Raw genomic sequence first — 19,608 nt, 5'->3', positions numbered from 1 at the left:
AGGCGGTGCAGCCTGCCGGGGAGCACTAACACCCCTCCTGCTCCGCTCCTCTGGCCAGAACCTTCACAGCGATGAAGTGACCATATCTCATTCAACTGTAGAAGAAGCTTTCTCAGAGTGAAGAAGAATTCTGCAAGGCGGTGGGACCTGAACAGGCTCCCTTACCCCAGCTGACCTGATTTAGCCATCTAAAGTGCAGAGTGCACCCAGCTGCCCAGGCAGCCCTCGCCCCTTCCTTCCCAAACGCAAGGTCATCATCAACAGCTCCTTCTCGGGCATCACCAATGCAGTGGTGTGACACTACAAACAGCAGTTCAGCACTGCTTCTCACACGGATGCTGAGGCATGGTTCTTAAAAAACGACCACTTATTATCTTAATTTCTTTAGTTAAGAGAATTTTATAAGTTAAAAAACAAATACTGTTATAAAGGTCCATTTTTAGATAGTAATTGCTATACCCTCCTAGGGCAGCACCCATACCTACATTACCAGCTGGAAGTGTAACCTGTGAACTAACCTGTGAATTGGATTTTTCCCCATGTTGTAAAAACTCATTTATTCTTATTTTTTATGTCAAGTTGGACAGGGCTCTGAGCAGCCTGGTCTGGCTGAAGATGTCTCTGCTCACTGCAGGGGGGTTGGACTGGATGGTTTCTAAAGGACCCTCCCAACCCGAACCATTCTATGATTCATTCTATGAGTCTAAAGCCCTAGCAATATAATTCTATATTTAAAATAGAATCTAAAATTATCTCCTTTGAAGCATTATTACAGAATCACAGAATCACAGAATCACAGCATGGTCGGGGTTGGAAGGGACCGCTGGGGGTCACCCAGCCCAACCCCCTGCCCAAGCAGGGTCACCCACAGCAGGCTGCACAGCACCGCGTCCAGGCGGGGCTGGAATATCTCCAGAGAAGGAGACTCCACAGCCCCTCTGGGCAGCCTGGGCCAGGGCTCCGTCACCCTCAGAGGGAAGAAGTTCTTCCTCATGTTCAGCTGGAGCTTCCTCTGCCTCAGTTTGTGCCCGTTGCCCCTTATCCTGTCGCTGGGCACCACTGGAAAGAGTCTGGCCCCGTCCTCCCGACACCCACCCTGCAGATATTTATAAGCATTTCTAAGGTCCCCTCTCAGCCTTCTCTTCTCCAGGCTGAACAAGCCCAGCTCCCTCAGCCTCTCCTCGTAGGAGAGATGCTCCAGTCCCCTCACCATCCTCGTAGCCCTGCGCTGGACTCTCTCCAGTAGCTCCTCATCTTTCTTGAACTGGGTTTGCCAATGATGATTTTGAATCACAGTGGCTGCTAATTTGCCATTATTTACGTCTCAGCAATCCAAATGTTTTTCCAGATCCATTTTTAATTTCCACTTCTTGACTTTGCCCATTATAATTCCCACACCACAGTGTTCCTCTGGTCACTATCAGAGGATGGTCTGTGTTCTTCTTGTGGTTTTGTAAACATTGAGGATGGTCTGTGTTCTTCTTGTGGTTTTGTAAACATTACACCACTGTCTTATCTGCAGGTCCTCAGCTGGAAATACATGCTTGTATTCAGATGCTGGATTCCCCTCCAGATCCTACTGCGAACTGCAGACAATGAAACGCCTCTATGATGTAATAATTTATCCTAATTGATCGGGTTCCACATAGAAACCAGTAATCTTGCAAATGAACTATGATGATCTTGTGCACGAGCATGCCAGCTCCACAGCCAGGGTGAGAACTGTTACCTGCTGGCTGCTGTATTTTTCAGCACTGAGAAAAGCAGTTCTGCATTGGAGAAAATGTTTGCTAAAACGAGGTGTAGCTCCTTCTAGAGCAATTTAAACTGAAATTTAAATTTAATTTAAACTGAAGCATAGGAAGTTCTGTCTGAACATGAGGAAGAACTTCTTCCCTCTGAGGGTGATGGAGCCCTGGCCCAGGCTGCCCAGGGAGGCTGTGGAGTCTCCTTCTCTGGAGATATTCCAGACCCGCCTGGACGCGGTGCTGTGCAGCCTGCTCTGGGTGACCCTGCTTCGGCAGGGGTTGGGCTGGGGGACCCACAGAGGTCCCTGCCAACCCCGACCATTCTGTGATTCTGTGACAGAAGCATAGTTCAGACCAGGAAAAGAACAGCTGAAATATATTCTAGAAAAAACGTATGGCAGGATCTAACGCAACTCGCCCTGAGGCCCACCAGGCCCTAGCAGAGGCAGCCTGAGACCAGCAGTGATTATCCTCCAGCTCACAAAGAGGATGTCCAGCAATCCAGCACTGGAGAAGAGCACGTGGCTGAAGAGGGGGAGTTAACAACCACCCAGCAAATTATAAACCAAATGGCCTCATTCTGATAGCTACAAAAATTTCTCGGATAATTTATTAAACCACGGGTTAATGTTAGCTCGGGGAACAACACTCTTGAAAGTGCTGCTAAGATGGGCTTGGCGAGGGCAGCTCCTGTCAAACCCAGTCTACTGAACAGGCTGAGGTGGGTGATGGGAGCTGTGACTGGGATAAACCGAGGGGGTCTTTCGGCTGGCTTGTGACAGGATACCCTCTGGAGAAACCTGAAAACTGGTGTGCAAATAAAGCCGCTGGGAACGCCTGCAGAGCGGCAGCAAAAGCAAACTTTGAATCATCGCTAGCTGCTTCTGTTGTGTAACTGGTAGGGCCTGTTACCTGGGGCTGGTTCCTTCTGGGAGCATTTCTAGTTAATGCTTTTCCCATTAACCACTTTGAAAACAAAGTGGGACACTCCCAAAGGCAGAGGAGGGCACCGAGCTGCTGGGAAGGCTTGGATGACCCTGGCTGGGGCTGTGCCTTCAGAAAGGCATAAACAGCACCGGAGTAAGCAAAAGGTTAAAGGATTTAAAAGGCACAGCCTGTGAGAAAAGGCTGAAAGAACTTTTTTACTCCAGGAAGGCTGAAGAACGCCGCCTTCCAGTGCAGACAGGAGTCCATACATAAAGAAAAAAATTGATGAATGTTCAGTAAGGGAGAATCAGGCTACATTTTGAGGTAAAACCGTAGCTGCAACACTGATGACCGACATGGAGGATATGCGGAACCCCGCCACGTGAGGTTTTCGAACACACAGAGCTGATTTCCACAGACCTTCCTTGTTAGCACAAGTCGAATCAACCAGGATGAACGATTCTTCGGCGCCTCGTTCAGATTCCCATTGCTGCTTTGAAACGAGGAGGCCGAACAGTCCGCAGAAACACGCTGGGCTACATTGTGGCTTTTCGTAACGCAGCGAGGGGATTAAAGCTCTTTCTCCCACACAGCAAAGCCAGGGGTGGTGGTGGGGTGTCGTATCATATGCTGCAGATACAGGAAAGGAGAGGATGTGTAGACACAATGCTTTTCTCCAACCCTGCTGCTCTCCGAGCGAGCACTCAGAAGAAGGGTACAGAGCTCTACTTTTTGTTTTTTGTTTTCCTCTCTAAGATCCTGGCGGAGAGCAGAAGGAAAGGGAAGCACCCACGGCTTCCCGGGCGTCTTGCAGAGCGTAGGTGTGCCCCGGGCTGCTCTCCCAGGCCGGTCCCAGGCTGTAAAACCCGAAGCTGCAAGCCTTTGGAAAGCAGAGGAGATAAAACATCCATTTTCACTATCTCCAGTGCGAAGATAACAGAAGTCATTCACGTGTAGGTGTTTGTTTGTATGGCCCACGTTTTATGGGGATGGAATTAGCCGGGTTAGAGTTTATCTTCCCTTCTAAACAAGTAACCTCTGCCCAGGTATGAAATAGAAAGTGCCGAGCGCTCGCACCGTCACCGCCCCGCACCCCCAGCCCCCCAAACCCACAGCCCCCACCCCGGGCTCCTCGAATCCTCGCAGGGTTTTCGTGCACAAACCCACGGCTGGAGCCACGGCGGGCCCCCTTCTCTGCATCCCACCCCACGCGCCGCTGTCATACGCTCGGCTAGGGCCTTCGGTCACCCCGGCCACCGCGGTGATGGGGAAAACTCGCCCCTTCCCCTCCCCAGGGCCCTGGGGAAGGCAGCCAGGCCCCAACCCCAGACCTCAGCCCCCAGGCCCCAGATCCCAGGCCCCGACCTCAAGCCCAAGCCCAGGCCCCAGGCCCAGCCCCCAAGCCCGGGCCCGGGCCCGGACCTGTACCCCACACCCCGGACCCCGGACCCCGGGCCCCGACCTCAAGCTCAAGCTCAAGCCCAGGCCCAGACCCCGGGCCCCGGGCCCCGACCTCAAGCTCAAGCCCAGGCCCAGGCCCAGACCCCGGGCCCAGACCTCAAACCCAAACCCAAGCCCAAGCCCAAGCCCAAGCCCAAGCCCAAGCCCAAGCCCAGGCCCAGGTCCCAGGCCCCAGGCCCCAGGCCCAGGCCCCCGCCCGCACCCATCTCCCACGCGGGGGGCGGAGCGAGACACAGCGGAGGCGGGGCGCGCCCCTCAGCGGCCAATGGGAAGCCGCCAGCCGCAGCCCTGCAGCCAATGGCGGCTCGGAACGCCGCCGCGCGACTTTCCCCCGCCGGCTGCGGAGGAATGCCGGCAGCTCAGCCGCCGGCGACCCTCCTCGTCGCGCTTCGCGACAATTCCCCCACCGCCCTCCTCCCGCCGCGTTGCTTTACGGCTCCCCATGACAACCGCGCCGGTGTGGGAGCGGGGAGGAGGAAGGCGGGGCCGTCGCGGCCAATAGGCGCGGAGAGTGACGGGGGGGGGGGGGGGCGGTGGCGCGGGCGCTGCCGTAAAGCGGGCGGGCGGCGCGGGGGTGCTGTCACCGGCGCCGGTGGCGGCAGGGCGTGAGGCGGGTGGGCCGGGCGCTCCCTGCCGCCGAGGGCCGCCATGGCGGGGGCTCTGGCCCGCAAGGCCGCGGACTACGTGCGCAGCAAGGAGTTCCGGGACTACCTGATGAGGTGAGTGGCACCGCGCCGGGGCCTCCCCGTCCCCCCCCTCAGCCGCCCGGGGACGGCGGGCCTTGACCTCCGCCGGGCCTTGATCTCCGCCGGGCCTCCCGCCCCGGGGGGCACCGGGCTTGACCTTGGCCTGTGCGGGGGCCGGCCGGGCTCCCGCTTCCCCCGGACGCCTGGTTTCGAGTCGCCTCCCGGGGGCAGCTCGGTGCTGTCGCAGCCTGGAGTCGCGATAACCGTGGCTCGGCGTGGGTGAGCTGCCGAGGGTTCCTCGGCCGGCGAAGCCGAGCAGGTAAAAATGGGGTGAGGCGGTGGAGCGACCTTTTGCCGCGGCCCTTGGTGGCTGTTGTACCCACGCCTGTTGCAGCTGGCGTTGGGCGTTGAGCAAGCGTGTAGGAGGCATCTGCTCGCCGGGGGAGCTCGGTTCGAGTGGCAGGAGGTGGTGTAAGCCTTCGTGCGAGAGGGGTTGTGAGGGAAAGGCTCGGTGAGCAGGTGAGGGTTTATCTGGAGCTTGCAAAACCAAGTCCCACAGAAACGGTGGGGCAGGAGGATGAGTAAGATACGAGAAGGAAGAGAACATCCCTGAAGCAAAGTGGAGAAAGGTCAGAGCGGGCTTCCGTGCGGATTCCTTTTGAAAGTCTTCAAGGGATTGCATAAGCTTGATAGATGTGTTTCAATGTTAACACTTAGTTGTGCCAGGGCTCATGTGCTGCATGGGAATGGCCAGGAAAACAGCGGTCTGCTTTGTAATGAGAAAAACAAACAAAAATCCAGAAGAGAGAATGGCTGCTGCCTGGCACCGCCCAAGAATCCAGAAGAGAGAACGGCTGCTGCCTAGCACTGCCAGAGTTACTGACTGGAAGTATCTTCTTCCTTCCCCAAGACTGAAAAGGTGGCTGAAATAAACCTTTCCATCCTAGTTCTACTCTTGAAATGAGCAATCTAAATAAGACTGTGTTGCAAAAAAGGGGCATTCCACAGGATTCTGCCTGTGCGGTGTGGGTTCTGCAGGGTTTGGTGCACAGATAGCTGCTGGGTTTGTGCTCCTGTTGCTGGGTAAGTCATGAAAGGCTGAAGTCAGTTGCTCCATCTGGCGTGGCCTGTCAGTGTTGTTTCTTGCTTATTAGGAGACGTTGGCTTTAAGTGTCAACAGAAGAATCACAGAATGGTCGGGGTTGGAAGGGACCTCTGTGGTCACCCAGCCCAACCCCCTGCCCAAGCAGGGTCACCCACAGCAGGCTGCACAGCACCGCGTCCAGGCGGGTCTGGAATATCTCCAGAGAAGGAGACTCCACAGCCTCCCTGGGCAGCCTGGGCCAGGGCTCCGTCACCCTCAGAGGGAAGAAGTTCTTCCTCCTGTTCAGCTGGAGCTTCCTCTGCTTCAGTTTGTGCCCGTTGCCCCTTGTCCTGTCGCTGGGCACCACTGGAAAGAGTCTGGCCCCGTCCTCCTGACCCCCACCCTGCAGATATTTAGAGGCATTTCTAAGGTCCCCTCTCAGCCTTCTCTTCTCTAGGCTGAACACAGACTGTAGTCTGGCTTCCCCACAGGAGAAACCGAGTGTGTGTGCTTTGGAGCTGAATCTCTGTACGTACCTTCCTGGAGGTTCTTGCTTCCCCAGACTGCAGGACTCTATCACGAAGAAAATTCCTTTCCTTTCTTGCTCCCGGAGCCAGAGTTTCCTCAGAGCTCTGAGACGAGGGCATCTCTTCTAGAAATCGGCACCGAATCGCTGCCGTGAGGCAAGGCTTTGTGAATGCCAGACTTGGTTGTGGGGAACACTGAGTTGCGGTATTGTTTGCAATACCAGTGTTGAGCTTTAAATTGCCTGCCCGTGAAGAGAATAACTGAAGGTACCCAAAGCGGTGGAATCGAGCAGACTGCTATGATGGCTTGGGGCAGTCAAAAGTTGCAGACATCTGTTGGAATAACTAGCTTCAGTTTCAGCTTCACAACTCGAAAAACATGAAAGCAAGCGTAACGAATGCATGCTGCCTTGTCTCAGGTGGATGTGTCTGGCATTGGAATTGCATGACATCATGGTTAGCTTTTGGATCTTGCACAAAGAAACAAGACGAATTGCTTTTAAAGCTGTCATGAATGATTAAATGTTCTGCCAGTTTCACATCTGGCTTCTCTCAAGTGGTGTTTAACAGGGATCTGAATGACTGTAAATCATGTAAGTATAGATTTGCCTTAACCACATCTTAATGTTTTAAAGTAAGTGTAGAGTGTAAGCTGTAAGTGGACTTTTCCTGCCTCTTGTGAAATGCAGCAGCAATGTTATTTTAAAACTAGCTGATTAGCATCTGAAAGCTTGATAGCTCTATGAGTTGTGAACTTGAAGTTGTATTTTTTTTTTTTTCCTGTAGATCCTAAAAATGTCAGCTGTTGCTGAAGTTGTATTATCTAAGCCGCTAACAGTGGGGAACTGAGTCCTTTTACTTCCTATCCTAAAGATTTAAAGCAATGTCTTCTGAAAAGCTTCCAGTAAAACAGCTTTCCTCCTCTTTTGAGAGAGAAGGTCTAGAGAGAGCCTCTGGCATCTTCTCATGGCAGAAGCCTAAATTACTTTAGTCACATAACGGATCCCAAGGAGTCCCAAAAATCTTCTGGTAATAGGAAAATAAGCGTGGAGGGTTTTGAGGGGGCACTTCTGAAATGTCTCTTCCTGATGACTCAGCAGTAATGCAAATGTGGTGATGGCTCTGTTAAGGGAGGTGGAATACACTGACTGAAATAATAGTTCACGCCTTGTAAAGCTTGAGCACTTCTGTTGACATAATCTGTCAAGGATCTTTCTTTTAATTGAAATGAACTTTAAAAGAGGTAGGGTAAGTAGTATAAGTAGAATTAGCTGATCTCCAGTCTTCCTCATTAGTGAATCTTTAAACACAAGGGCATAAGAACTTGAAAACGTCCTCTGCTGGTCTGTGCTATAAATTGAAGGACAGAGGGCCTCCTGTCACTGTCTTGTCTGCTGGGAGAACGAACCATCTACCCCCTGCAGAAGGGTGATAGCCTTTCCACTTAGGGGATGGCAGTGTGGGGGAAACAAGTAGTGACAGGTCTGATATGTGCAGGATGGTCACTGGCTTGTTAATGTTCTCATTGCCAGTATGAGGAAAATGCACGTAAAAATTTTGGAAAAATGAATCTTCCTCTGTATAGCCTTTCTGGAATGGATTGTAGTAGCAATGTCAGGTATTATAGCAATATAAGGTGTTAATTTGCTGTTGGTTCCTCTGGTGATGCCTGCACACTTGGACAGAAAGCAGGCACATCAACCAGCGAGTGAGCAGATCCAACAACTGCCGTCCACAGGTCTGGAAACTTTAGTATGAGGTGTTCCCTTTGTCAAGGGATTGAGTGCAGTGCTTGGAAGCTGCTGGTTGGGAACGGTGTCACTGCAGGGACAGAGGCGTGCGGTGGCCTGGCACTGGGGTACGGTGCGTTGGCTGCAGGGCTTTGGGGCTGGGTGCCTGCTTCTGGAAAAGTCTGTATGACCTTGAGCTCTTTTAGGAGCGTAATAGCTGTTCCAGCCTCACGTGGGTGTGAGGGCAACCTGGCGAGACCTTGGCCAGAGCTGCCTCCTCTGTTAAAGCAGCAGCAGCAGTTTGATTCTATTTTAGGCTCTCCCTTGTCTGAAAACAATTTCCACTTCAAAAATGGAGGCTGACTTCTGTTGGCACAAAGTCGTCGTGCCGAGAGACACATTTGAACTTGTTTAGTTAAGGTTTTGTGAAAAAACGGAGGTGTGCACTTGTCTTCTGAACTTCAATTAATTATTGCTGTAGTTCAGTTAATAAGAACACAAAAAACAAGTGGTTGGACTAGTGAAGGACGCCCTAACAAAGCGTCTTGAGCCAGCCTGTGCCTTGCAGCGAAGACTGGCCGAAGTGCAGACGCAGTGTGACTTCCTGAGCAGGCGTGACTGTTCCCTTGCCATAGCTGTCGGTAGAACAGCGCTCGAGGAAGGCGGAGATCAGCGTGAGGGAGGTGACTGCTGGGAAGTGTTCCACAGCCTGGGGCGGTGGTAGGTGAGCAGCAATCATAAGCTTTCCAGTAGTAGCTGGTTTCTTGTAAGTCACAATTCAGAACTGAGTCCTGTTGGTATCTTTGTTAGAAGGTGTAAAAGTTCTGAAGCGTTGTAAAGGTGTAGTAGCAGACAATCTGAAATACGTGCTGTAGTCTGTCTTCATGCATAGATCACCAAGTCCTGACATAAATTAATTGGTACCGGTGTGATCCCTTAGATGGCCCTCACACCCGGCTGGAGTGGAGCTGCGTGTGAGATGGCTGGAGATGTGCTGGAGCTCGTGTTTGGCGCAGCTGGCCTGAGCTTGGTGTGACAGCAGGAGCGCTGGCAGCGTTTGGTTTGACCTACTTGTGTTGGCATACAAGGAATTCCGAGTGACTCCTTCAAAGCCTCCGCAGAGGAGCTGTAGCTGTTGAGCTTTGTCATGGGCAAGCCTTGACTGCTGTTGGTGTCCTTCTAAGCTAGTTGGGCTGGGATCTTGGACGCTTGGAAGTCTACAGGAGATGAATCTCTTCCACAGACCACAGCAGGATTTTATCTTGCTAGGAAAAAGGGTTTTGAGCAGCAAACGCTCGTCACAATGACAGCTCTTGAGGGGAAATGGGATTTTTAGTACTGCTACGTTAATCAAGGCTACTGCCACGGCAATTTCCCGACTTCTACCGATCTTCTGTTTGTGGCACACTTCGTTATGTTGATTATGAAAGAAACTAACATTTTCTTTCTTTTTTTCTTCCATGTGCTTTCTGAATGGACAATAATGACGGCCCACTTGAACAGCACGGTAAGAAAAGGGAAGGGGACTTGTGGCTTCATTTTTTCCTGAACTTCAGCAACTTGCAGGCTTTTTCTCTTGGCGCTGTTATGACCTCACCTGCATCAGCAAAGCATATTGTGAACTTCCGAGATGCACTAGTAACATTTATTGACAAGTCTGAGGTTAAGGTGATCAAACTTTAGCTCCTTCAGAATGTCTCTTGAAGTAATGACTACAAAATTAAAGGGGCTATATTATTTTTCCCCCCCCCCCCCCCCCCATACTCTTCGCTAAGGAGGTCAGATGAATGTGGAGCCATTCTGCATAGCAACGATGCTGGTACAGAACTGAACTGCCTGGCTTATTTTTAACTAGCTTTACTGCAGACAATAAGTGGTACCATATAACTCTCACTGCAGGCTTGTCTTTCCTTCAGCCTTTCAGTTCACTCCTGAAACTGGGAGTGGGTATTTTATGCCTGTTAGGCGGTGAATCATCGTGTTGCAGAAGACTTGCTCTTCTACTTAGACCAAAGACAAACTGGATAGGTGTAGTTTAATTCTTGTATGCAGAAACTTCAAAGGGCTGCCTGCCTGGAGGCACTTAAGATGACCGTCTCGCGTGGGAAGGTTCCAAATCTACCTCCCTGGTCAGCAGAGGGAAGTTACGGCTGCGGCGCTACTGGGATGGAGCTGATGATTCCTCAGCTCGTGCAGCCTGAGGTGGTCCAGGGCCTGCGGCGGGTTCTTTCTGTGTGTTCTAATGGCAGCTGAATTGAGTGAAAAGGCCAAGCTGACTTGATTTACTTTTCAAAACAAAGTCACCACTAAGACTCTTAAAGCCCCAATTACAGAATCACCGAGTCACAGAATCACAGAATAGTAGGGGTTGGAAGGGACCTCTGTGGGTCATCTAGTCCAACCCTCCTGCTGAAGCAGGGTCACCTACAGTAGGCTGCACAGGATCTTGTCCAGGCGGGTCTTGAATATCTCCAGAGAAGGAGATAGATTCAAAAAATGAACAAGTTTAGAGCCTTAAAGACTTATTTTTTTTCTGAAACTAAAATTGTTTCAATGAGACTCCTGAAGTGACTGTAAAAGCCTCACCAGTGACCTCCTGCAGTCTGCTGTGGGGTGGTGAGGCTGGCACAGGCTGTCTTGCTGTGCGGGTGATCACAGCTCTGACTCGGTGTTTGTTTCTGGTCCTCCTGACCTTGAGAGCTGTTCAAATAGCTACGTTAAAGCCTCTAAAACAAGAACTTCTGTGCTGCTGACTTCGGTTGCAATGTAACTTGTGTGTGAGTGGTGTTACAGGTATGTGTCTTTACACTGCCTAACCACAGCTGTACAGTGTAAACACCACGCAGCCCTGCAATGCTTCTCAGTTATGCCACGTCACCTCTGATGTGCTTGAGAGGCTTCAGCCGTTACAGATGTCAATTTTCCTATCAGTAAGAATATAGTCAAGAAAGGCATTTATTGTGCTCTTCAAAATACTCTTGTTAGAAATCTGAGTTTGCACCACTGCACATTCTGTAGGCGCTTGGCAGAAATACTCCATTGTTCTGCCTGTTGTACTAAGGTTAAACTGCCAAAGCAGTGTGCACAACTTTAAACTCGCTTTTTTATATACTTTTTTTAGTAAAGTTTTTTGTGTTGCAACCCCGATCCGCAGGAAGCAACTGCAGCTTTTAATGTTAGTACTTTGTAACACTACAGTATCCTGACTGGCAAGAGAATCTTGGGATTAAAATTACAAGAAACTTAAACATCCCCCAACAATTCCAAATCGTTGTGGTATCTGCAGCGTTACAGTTGGAGGAAGTGCCAGAAGAATGGGTGTAGTTGGTATTGGCAAAGCTTTTTTGTGAGGTGCATCTCTTTTTGCCATATCTGGCATATCTTTTTTTGAGCATTCTTAGTTTCCCACTTGGAGAAGCTGATGCAACTACTGCATGTGTCTTCTGTGGAAAGAGTTCTACTCAAGCCTTGCTACGCCTAACAGTAGTGGAAGTTGGCCTTATGACACTGTTTTTCTCAGTTTTGAGTCTTTTAGACAATACTCACCAGATTGAACTCTGGACAGTTTTTCTGACTTCTTTGGGCTCCTGGTCTCTGTGTTTCCATCTGTGCACACACCTGCAGCTAACTGCTCTGCTTGTATCTCTGGCTAACCATGGCACTTTGCAGGTGGCACAGAGTTCTCCCAGCAATTGCAGGTGAAGCTCTTGGTAAAGACTTCGTTTGGCTGCATGGCCCAGCCCTTCCAAAGAGATGGTGTAAGCCCTTGGAAGGAGGTGCTTGCTGAGCGTTTCTTCATCCTCAGCATAATGCAAAAACAGGTCCAGTTCCACACTTCAGCAAGTCCTTGTGCTCTCATTACATTTTGAGGAGCCCTGTTTGAGAGAGATGAATGCCAGTTCTCTGTATGAAGTGAGCTGTAAATCTGAGGTGGTGATACGACCATACCAATCGGGCTGTAGCAGTAGCTGAGGTGTGGTTACACAGAACTGCATTTCAAAGGCCTGGCAGTAGTTCCTCTCCAGTCTGCAAGAATCACAGAATGTTTGGGGTTGGCAGGGCCCTCTGTGGGTCACCCAGCCCAACCCCCTGCCCAAGCAGGGTCACCCAGAGCAGGCTGCACAGCACCGCGTCCAGGTGGGTCTGGAATATCTCCAGAGAAGGAGACTCCACAGCCTCCCTGGGCAGCCTGTTCCAGGGCTCCGTCACCCTCAGAGGGAAGAAGTTCTTCCTCCTGTTCAGCTGGAACTTCCTCTGCTTCAGTTTGTGCCCGTTGCCCCTTGTCCTGTTGCTGGGCACCACTGGAAAGAGTCTGGCCCCATCCTCCTGACACCCACCCTGCAGATATTTAGAGGCATTTCTAAGGTCCCCTCTCAGCCTTCTCTTCTCCAGGCTGAACAAGCCCAGCTCCCTCAGCCTCTCCTCGTAGGAGAGATGCTCCAGTCCCCTCACCATCCTTGTAGCCCTCTCCTGGACTCTCCAGTAGCTCCTCATCTTTCTTGAACTGGGGAGCCCAGCACTGGGTGCAGTACTCAAGATGGGGCCTCGCTAGGGCAGAGTAGAGGGGGAGGAGAAGATTCAGTGTGGGTTCTTCCCTCCCTCCTGCAGACTAGATCCTGCCAGAAGAAGGATTTCGGTTTTTCTCCCTGACATCAAAAGTAGTCCCTATCTTAGCTTGGAGTTTTACCCTTACCCTTGTCCTCTGAAGCTTTGTGTGGCTAAGGAAGGCTGTAGGAATACTGCAGGAGGTCTGTGTTTCTGTGTGACTTTATTTTGCTTTTCCCTTTTTACAGCACTTTTGGGGGCCAGTTGCTAACTGGGGGCTTCCTATTGCTGCTATTAATGACATGAAGAAATCGCCAGAAATCATCAGTGGCCGAATGACATTTGGTAAGACCCGAGACAAACTCCTTGTCAGTAAGCTGACCACGCAACGCAGATTCTGTCCTTTGAGCAGTGACACATTATTAGTTGCTTGCAGACTTGTGATCAAAGCAGCTGTAGCTATATCAAATGTCTTGTGACGTTAACTGGAGAGGCCACTTAAGCCTTGAGGCACTGGAGAGCTGCAGCGCTCGCTTTCAGAGGGCTTTCCAGTAAGGAAAGGGAGGGCGGCGGGTCGGGAGTCGTAGCAGTTTCCATCACCAGACTCGCTCCTGAAGTGCAGCTGTTTGCATCTTCTTTGTATGGAGAACAACGATGCCTTGTGGTCAGCGTGAGACTTCAATACATCAACGCTGACGAAGTGCAGAAATGGTGATGCTTGGTCTGCAGGGTGCCAAAGGCAGCTGAGGAGGTTAACTCCTTGCAGAGCAGTCGCCTGTGAAGGGCTAGGATGACTCTTAAGGAATAGTGAGATAATTTGTTTTTAAATGCATAAGCAATATTTTTTTCCCCCACCTTTCTTGGAACATGTATAGTTTTTGCCTAGGTATCTGTCTCTGTATTTATTATGCGAATACTTCTCTAGGATCATAAATCTGACAGCTTTTATTAGCTTAATTTTGGCATTATGTCTCTTCCTTAACTCAGTTAACAACTTAATTCTGAGTAATTCTTCTCCCTGAAGCAAAATACCTTTGGGTTAATGAAATTTATAGCCTCCTGCTCACTAGGTTCTCCTTAGAGTAATTCAGTCTCTTAATCAGCTTCCTCGGGATGGCAGGCTAGGTCAGGTAGTCTCTGGGGGAGTGAAGCTGTCTTGCAAATAGTGTTTTGGTGGCAGCTACCCCCCTCAGCAATGCTGAGACGCTTTTCTAATTTTTACAAATGGTGATGTGTGTACAAATAGGTTTTTCCCATCTTCTAGGTTCTGTACTTAGAGGCTGTTTTCCTTGAACAATTAATTTCCCAATTTTTTTTTTTCTTTAAGCTGTCAGAACTTTGCAAAACCAGTGACTTCTCAGGCTGTAATTTCCTGTATTTAAATGCATTTATGATAGGAGGGCCTTCCTGGAAAGGAGGTAACTCAGCTTTGTGCTTCTGAATGTTCATGATTTCCTAGGGATGGAAGCCTCCTTCTCTCAAAGTCCATTTTTAGAATGTTCCCAGCAAGAACTGTATTTATTTTCTAAAAATACTGCCCTGGAAATTGTCAGCCTAATTGTGTAGGGCAGGCTGTGCCTCTGTGGGATTAATGCTCGTTCTCTGGCTGAGATAGTTTAGTAATGAACTCAAAAGGCTTCAGCTGCATCCCAGGAAGGGATGTGAGGAAAATGAGCGTTTGTGGAAAGCTGCCACCCTGTAGATTTTCTTGTGTAGCAGAAGTGAGCACTGTTGTGTGTCTTCCTGCATTGGATCCTCAAAGTGGACAAGTTTTGTAGGACTACTGGAAAGCTCAAAAGCAGTGAGAAGCGATTCTACTTGTCATTACGTTACACTGGTGGGAAAAATTAAGCCTCAACAAAATGCAGATATTAAAAATAATCTCCTAACGGTATCTGTCATGTTTTGCAGCACTGTGTTGTTACTCCTTGACTTTCATGAGATTCGCCTACAAAGTGCAGCCGAGGAACTGGCTGCTTTTTGCATGCCACTTCACTAACGAAGTCGCACAGCTTATTCAAGGAGGACGACTGATCAAATACAGGCAAGTCACCCTTTAAACAGGGGAAGTCACAAACTGGTGGCTCTTGGCATACTCTGTCCGTGGCTTTTAGCTGTGGTGCAGAGCCCTGGGTGGTTTCTGCACTTGTCTGACTGCGTTACCTTTTAGCAAGCTTGTTGTCAGAGCGCTGAACTGTGACTTGTTGCCTTGCACCCCCTTGGGAGGTTTGGAGGGGTGCATGTAGAAGGGGCTGAGAACCTGTATGGTCATGGATGTAGGCAGGGCTTTGGGCAGCTGCTGGCTGTTCTGGGGTCTGCTTTGGGCATTACCTCGGTTGGTCGGCGTGTGTCTGCCTCGGTAACTAATTCCTGAGATGGAAACGTCCATAAATCTCTGAAGGGGTTGTATGCCTGAAAGAGAAATCAAGCAAAACCTCTCTGAGCTGACTGTTCTCTGTGTGGGGTAGAGATCTGGCAGAGTGCGGCTGGGGAGCAGGCTGCAAGCCGTCCCACAGCCGCGTTGTCTAGCAAGTGGCGCAGACACTGCCCCAAGCAATCCTGACCAGTCAGGATTATGGCTTTTCTCTCTTCTGCCCCAAGAAATCTCTGTGGAGCAATGGGAGGATGAAGCCTCCCGAACTATAAATTAAAAAATGAGACTGAGCGAAGCTCCAGGTGGCCCTGCCTTTGCGTGAATAACTGGGCAAATGTCCTTCATTCCTGAAGTTCTACTGTAAGTCCAGGTTTCTTTGTAGCAATTGCAGTTCAGTATTCACTCTTACAAAAGCTGTTCTTCTCTTGGCAGGATGGAGAAAAAGAACTAAATATCTAACTTGAAATAAGCCAGGGAATGTGTTCATCCCAAATCGCAACCGAGGAAGACTTGCCATCTACAGTTGCTGTGACAATTGCAGTGGGGATAAATAAAATGGAGATGCCCACTATGAATATGACCCCACCAAGAATCCTTCTACTGTTTTTTTTTTTTTAATTTTGCCTTTTAAAAAGTGCTATTCGGCAACATAGTCTTGCTGCCTTACAGGTCCTTAATAACTACCCTTTTAATAAAGAGTTAGTCGTCCGAATAACAAGCAATAGTTGAAAACTAACTTTTTTAATCTACCAGTCTACAAAAGTGGCCCGTGATGGTTTGACAAAACCAACATGAACAGAGGTCAGTGAACAGAACTGTAGGTGGTACTGTTGTTCTAGGTATTACCATATTCTTAAAAGCCATTTAACTTGGGTGCATTCATTCCTATTCTGTCTTTTTCCTAATTTAAGCAGTGGCTTGCTGATCTACAAGAACAAATGTGTAGATAGGCAGCCTGGAAGTGACCAGCTTCCCCCCTTCCCTTTCTGCATGCCTCGTCTCGGCAAAGAGACCTCGTTAACGTACAGTCGCACATTATTTAAAGAAGACTCAGAAAAGCAAAAGCATAGCACCGAATGAAGGAAAGCAACAAAGTCTGACACTGTTCTTTAAGAAGTTCTAAAGGGATTTTATTTTTTTTTTCCTACTGTTTGAGTAGTTCTAGATGTATGTAATCCTTACACAGGCAAAAAAACTTTGTTTGGAGTCCGAGATCTGAAGGACACGAGGTGCCTTTCAGTAGTTTCTGACTTCAGGGGGAGAGTGGTTTTCCTGCATGACCTGCCTGAAAGTTACGTTGATGTGAAGGTACAGATGACAAAGAATGTACGTGAGGGATTTTCAGTGCAGTGTTTTTGAACAATAAACATGTTCCAAATGGCAATAAATCCCTTCAACATTTTGAAATGTTTTGTTTGCTGTATTGTGATACCAGATCCTGAAGTGAAATGTTATTCAGAGTGTCATTTTATTCCTGTAACAGCATGAAGCACAAACAGGCTGGAAAAGTAATGATAAAAGGTATTATCCTTTGTCTGTGCTGAGTTCAGGCCAGCGTCCTCTGGCTCCTAAGACCTTGCACTGCTTGCCCTGCCAAGGAAAGGGGGTGGGGGTGCTTGACTGAGAATGAGTATTTCTGCTGTGACAGGAGTCACTGTGCAGCTGAGGAAATACTGCATATTATCTTAGACTAATTATCAGCTGGTTGGTGTTCCAGATTGCATGAAGGCTAAATGCAGCCACCAGCCTGCAAGGAAGAGGCTCACAGGGCCGGGTGGGTGAAACCAGCACCAGCTGCTGCTTGTTGCTTTAGGAAGGTTGGGGCATAAAGCTGCCCCGTCCATAGTGCTGTCTTGTCACAAAAGTAGTCATCTTCTCTCCCTCCCCTTCCTCCATTGGACTCTCTCCAGTAGTTCCTCCTCTTCCTTTCCAGCTTTTGCTCCTTTGCTCCTCGATTTTTGGATCCCCGCTACCTGTCGCCGTCAGCGAGGCAGGCTCGTTGGAGGAGGTTGGTAATTGCCTTTTCAGGAGCGCGGGATCTTTTCAAAAGGCACAAGGGGCATTCGGCCCCCCGGTAAGCTCCCGAGCTTTCAGAAGCTGCTGCTTTGTTTGGCGGGGGATGTTTGCACCAAGCGGCAGGACTGAGGGGGGGGTCTCATCAAGTACAACGGGCAAGTCCCTGAAGCAGCTCTGCTGTCTGTTTTCTACCGTGCTGTAAAAGATCCTTTACTTCGCATTCCTCATAACCTCTGGCTTTCCCCTTTCAGCAGTATCCGTTCAATGCCCCCTTCCACAGGTGAGGAGGGGTACGGGACATCAAAGCCCTAAAATGTGACCAGAGCAACCATGGAACCCTCGTTCTTAGGACTGAGGGGTTGGAGGTTTACAGCTGATCGAGCTTGGTGGCTGGCGCAGGGGACAGGCACTGCTCTGAGTAGGATAAAACTCCACCACCAACGGCATCGATTCAGCAGTCTGGCTGATTCAGGTGTCGTTCAGCAAGAGATTACTCAGCAGATTTTCTGGCTACTTTCAGATTTAGATGTGGATGCATGCAAACTGGTGAGGTCAAGAACCAATGCAACCTGCAGGCAGACCACACCGCGTTAGGAATAGAGGAATGAAAAGCCTGCAAATCCCTAATGCCCTCATCATGAAACCAGAAATTTGACGTGTTCGTCAGCTAAAGGCAACATGATATTTTCTACCAGCTGTTTTGACTTGTGCTCAGGAAAAGAATTTGCTCTTTCTAGAAAAGCCGAACAAATTTTTGATCCTACTGCCTTGTGAGCCAAAATCCATCAACACAGAAATATTAAACAACACAGGCCTGCTCTGAGTTGGCTGTTTTTCATGGCAAGGTAACGACTGTCTCATGGTATTTCGTGGTAGCACAGAGAATTAAGAATTTCTGTTGAGCAGAGGAACCAGGAAAAATAAATTTGGGGTAGTTCTGCCAACTTTCTGCCCAAGAAAACCCTCTGCCTCCTTCCGGCGTGGAGCAGCGGTGGGGGCCGGCGGCAGCCGGATGGAGGGGGCAGCCGTGGGGCTCCGGCAGCCCGGGTTTCCACGGCTCCTCCCTGCTTTACAGCGGCGAGACACAGGAAGAGAAACACCACGGCTTTGGCTTGCTCTCTGCCAGGTGTCACAAGCCTGCGTTCCCTGTACGACCAGAAAGCCACCAGTAATCCCAGGTGGAGCCAAATATGCCTGCACACAGCCAGGCAGACCGGAAAAGCAGACCCAGATTTAAACTGTCTATATCTATCTAACTGTAAATTGAGAGAGAATAGGAAAAAAGAGGGCTTCTTTTTATGTTCTTGTTTTTATATTTTGCGCTCAGATACGCTTTGGAATTAAGATGCCTTTGTAACAAGTCATTGGCAATACTTCAACGCCATCAATTCCAGTGGCTGCTTCTGGAATTTTGGACCTAATCCCCTATCTTTCTGCTGCCTGAAGGAGCAGCCCTATCCTGCCTACTATACATGGGGGTTTTTGTAAAATAATTATACACAAAGGCTGATCCTGCCTGTATTTAAATTAGAAGAGGTAGTGGTGAGGTTCATCGCCCTGATTCATCAGACTGCAACTTCGGTGTCTGGTCTGACCTGGTCACCCCTGCTTCCTCTGCAGCCACCAGGGAGCAGAAGGCAGATTCTCCCCCGCTGAAGGAACTGCCTTCAACGAGAAGACCTGCCCCACCAAAGTCTCTATGGACCGCAGCAATCTAGAAGATTCCTCTGAATTTCAGGCTTAATTTTTTTTGGCTGCATCTAGGCGAATTTAATAAAGGAAATGAAAATTGAAGCGTGGACTCTGCAGAGGACTTTGGTGAGGGCACAGCCAGCAGCACCTCTCTGCAGCCTCAGTGATTCCCCATATTAGCACTTCAGCATCCCACTCGAATCAAAACGCACTTTCTGTAGGTGCGTGGCAGGGCACGCTGCGGAACAAACAGTGTGTGAGGCATGCATGGCTCTCATCTATAGAGAGGTGACACCCATCACTGGTACCACCACGAAGGCTGTTAGGTCTTTAAAAACCAGTTCCCTGGGGACCTGTGGTGCGTAGCAGCGAGCAACGGCAGAGAGCACGTCCCCAGGGCCTGCCCCGTGCAGACCTGCAGAGCAGGGCCCAGCGTCCGGTGACTGCACGTCCTAGGGGCAGCGCCAGGGGCTCAGCACAGAGCTTCTCCTCGTGTCCTGGAAACGGAGGGCAGGCAGGGTAACCCGCTGCCCTGCTCCCCATCTCCCCACCACGCCGGCACGCGTGGGATGAGAGCTCTCCCTCCGCTGCTCCGGTGACGGGAGGGGAGGGGGTCCTGGCCACCCACCACCGCCCTGCAGACCAAACGTGGCCTCCCGAGCAGCCACTTGGGCTGGGGCTCCGCGGGACGTACAGAACGGCTTGCACGGTTTTGTGGGGACCCCAAAGATTTCAGCTGCGGACTGCGTGTCGCGTGGGAGGAGGTGAGGAAGACGCTGCGATGCTCCGACACGTTTGCCACCACGCCACCATCTCCA

The 19,608-nt window shown here is 50.1% G+C and overlaps 1 protein-coding gene across 1 annotated transcript; it reads left to right on the top strand.

Annotated features, from left to right (window-relative positions):
• Positions 1-4,693: 4,693 nt before the first annotated feature.
• MPC1 (mitochondrial pyruvate carrier 1) lies at positions 4,694-16,489 on the top strand. The gene is given in 4 exon segments (XM_075411791.1): positions 4,694-4,859; positions 12,957-13,053; positions 14,620-14,752; positions 15,515-16,489. Coding segments are annotated over 4 exon segments (324 nt in total). The 5' UTR covers positions 4,694-4,784; the 3' UTR covers positions 15,534-16,489.
• The last annotated feature ends 3,119 nt before the right edge of the window (positions 16,490-19,608 follow it).

The sequence above is a fragment of the Opisthocomus hoazin genome, chromosome 2, assembly GCF_030867145.1.
Source record: "Opisthocomus hoazin isolate bOpiHoa1 chromosome 2, bOpiHoa1.hap1, whole genome shotgun sequence".
NCBI classification, from domain to species: domain Eukaryota; kingdom Metazoa; phylum Chordata; class Aves; order Opisthocomiformes; family Opisthocomidae; genus Opisthocomus; species Opisthocomus hoazin.
This window is presented reverse-complemented; position numbering and strand designations above follow the sequence as displayed.